This window comes from Herpailurus yagouaroundi, unplaced genomic scaffold (assembly GCF_014898765.1).
Source record: "Herpailurus yagouaroundi ecotype Mexico unplaced genomic scaffold, PumYag 187, whole genome shotgun sequence".
NCBI classification, from domain to species: domain Eukaryota; kingdom Metazoa; phylum Chordata; class Mammalia; order Carnivora; family Felidae; genus Herpailurus; species Herpailurus yagouaroundi.
Window position 1 is genome coordinate 4327677 of NW_024412418.1, and position 1875 is coordinate 4329551.

The 1875-nt window shown below is 39.0% G+C and overlaps 1 protein-coding gene across 1 annotated transcript; it reads left to right on the forward strand.

Moving 5' to 3' along the window:
• Positions 1 to 631: 631 nt before the first annotated feature.
• LOC121043789 (olfactory receptor 9G4) lies at positions 632 to 1585 on the forward strand. Its single transcript, XM_040495787.1, has one exon. It carries the CDS (start codon positions 647 to 649, stop codon positions 1583 to 1585), a length of 939 nt encoding a protein of 312 aa, XP_040351721.1. The 5' UTR covers positions 632 to 646.
• Positions 1586 to 1875: the final 290 nt, after the last annotated feature.

Here is a 1875-nt window from a genome sequence, read left to right on the forward strand (position 1 = left end):
TCCATGAGAATCACAATAGTACCTACTTTTGAAAGTTGTGGAAAGGATTATGTGGATTGAGATTAGGATTTAAAATATTAACTGACACCGAGTAATATGTACGTATGCATATATACGTACATATACATATATACATATATGTACACATACATGTGTGTATATATATATACATACATATACATATATGTATATATACAGTATGTTGGTATTTGTATAACCATCAGCACAATGCCTGACATGTAAATTCTCAATAATATTTGAAGGATACTGAAATTTTTTGAGCACACACTATGTGCTTAACATTGGGTTGGGTATTTTCATGCATGTTTCCTTCAATCAATCCAATAACCTGTTGGGGACTTTATTTTTCTTGTCTGTTTGGTAAGACTAAGGGACTTGCCCTGCATTCAACAATTACTAAGTGAAAGCCTTACTAATTTCACAATCAGATTCTAACACCAATTCCCATGATCTTCCCAAGCGACAGACTGAAGTTCTATCATTCTAGGCAATCACAAATAAAAGTCCATAGATGTCCTAGTAATTACTGACTTAACTTATACCTTTGTTTATTTATTTCAATAGAAAAATCACAAAGTCATTTTTTCCTCCTCAAAATCTTTACCAGGCTTTCTCCTCTGTGGACATGGAAGTAGGAAATCGCACCCTTCTGACTGAATTCATCTTGGTGGGTTTCTCAGCAGATCCACGGTGGCAGCTGATTCTATTTGGAATTTTTCTGATACTCTATTTGATGACTTTGTCGGGGAATATGACCCTGGTCATCCTAATCCGGGTTGATTCCCGCCTGCACACGCCCATGTACTTTTTCATCGGCAATCTGTCCTTCTTGGATTTTTGGTACACTTCTGTATACACTCCCAAAATCTTGGCTAATTGTGTCTCAGAAGATAAACGTATTTCCTTGGCTGGATGTGGCGCCCAGTTGTTTTTTTCCTGTGTTGTAGCCTATACTGAGTGTTATCTCCTAGCAGCCATGGCCTATGACCGGCATGCTGCAATCTGCAACCCACTACTTTATTCAAGTACTATGTCCAATTCTCTCTGTACTGGACTCGTTGCTGGCTCCTACTTAGGAGGACTTTTAAACGCCATAGCCCATACCGCCAACACTTTCCGCCTGAGCTTCTGTGGTAAAAACATCATAGACCACTTCTTCTGTGATGCACCACCATTGGTAAAAATGTCTTGTACAGATACCCACGTCTATGAAAAAGTCCTCTTGGGTGTGGTGGGCTTCACAGTCCTCTCCAGCATCCTTGCCATCTTGGTTTCCTATTTCAACATCCTCCTGGCGATCCTGAGGATCCACTCAGCCTCAGGAAGGCGCAAGGCCTTCTCCACCTGTGCCTCACATCTCATCTCAGTCATGTTCTTCTACGGATCCTTGCTCTTCATGTATTCAAGGCCAAGTTCTACCTACTCCCTGGAAAGAGACAAAGTAGCTGCTCTGTTCTACACTGTGGTCAACCCATTGCTCAACCCTCTCATCTACAGCCTGAGAAACAAAGATGTCAAAGAGGCCTTCTGGAAGGCAGCACAAACCATAAGGCCACAGAGATGAAGGTTATCTTTTTGCAGATTGTTCTTGTTGCATAATTTTCCAACTCAATGACTTATATTTATATATATGTTTCTAATCATTGCAATTTTATGTAAATACAACAAATTATACTTAAAGCAATGTCACACTGAGGAAACTACTCTTTAAGTGTTTGCTATTATTTTGTGTGATTAAACTATTTCACATCTATTAAGATTGGGTTGATTGATGTTTCACAATATTGTGTTTTTGCTTCTTCTTAAATCTAGATTTACATAAAACTTCTCTTGATTATCTTTGGGGGAGCCTTG

Coding starts and splice junctions, on each gene's coding strand:
- LOC121043789 (XM_040495787.1), top strand. CDS start 647: ATGGAAGTAGGAAATCGCACCCTTCTGACTGAATTCATCTTGGTGGGT.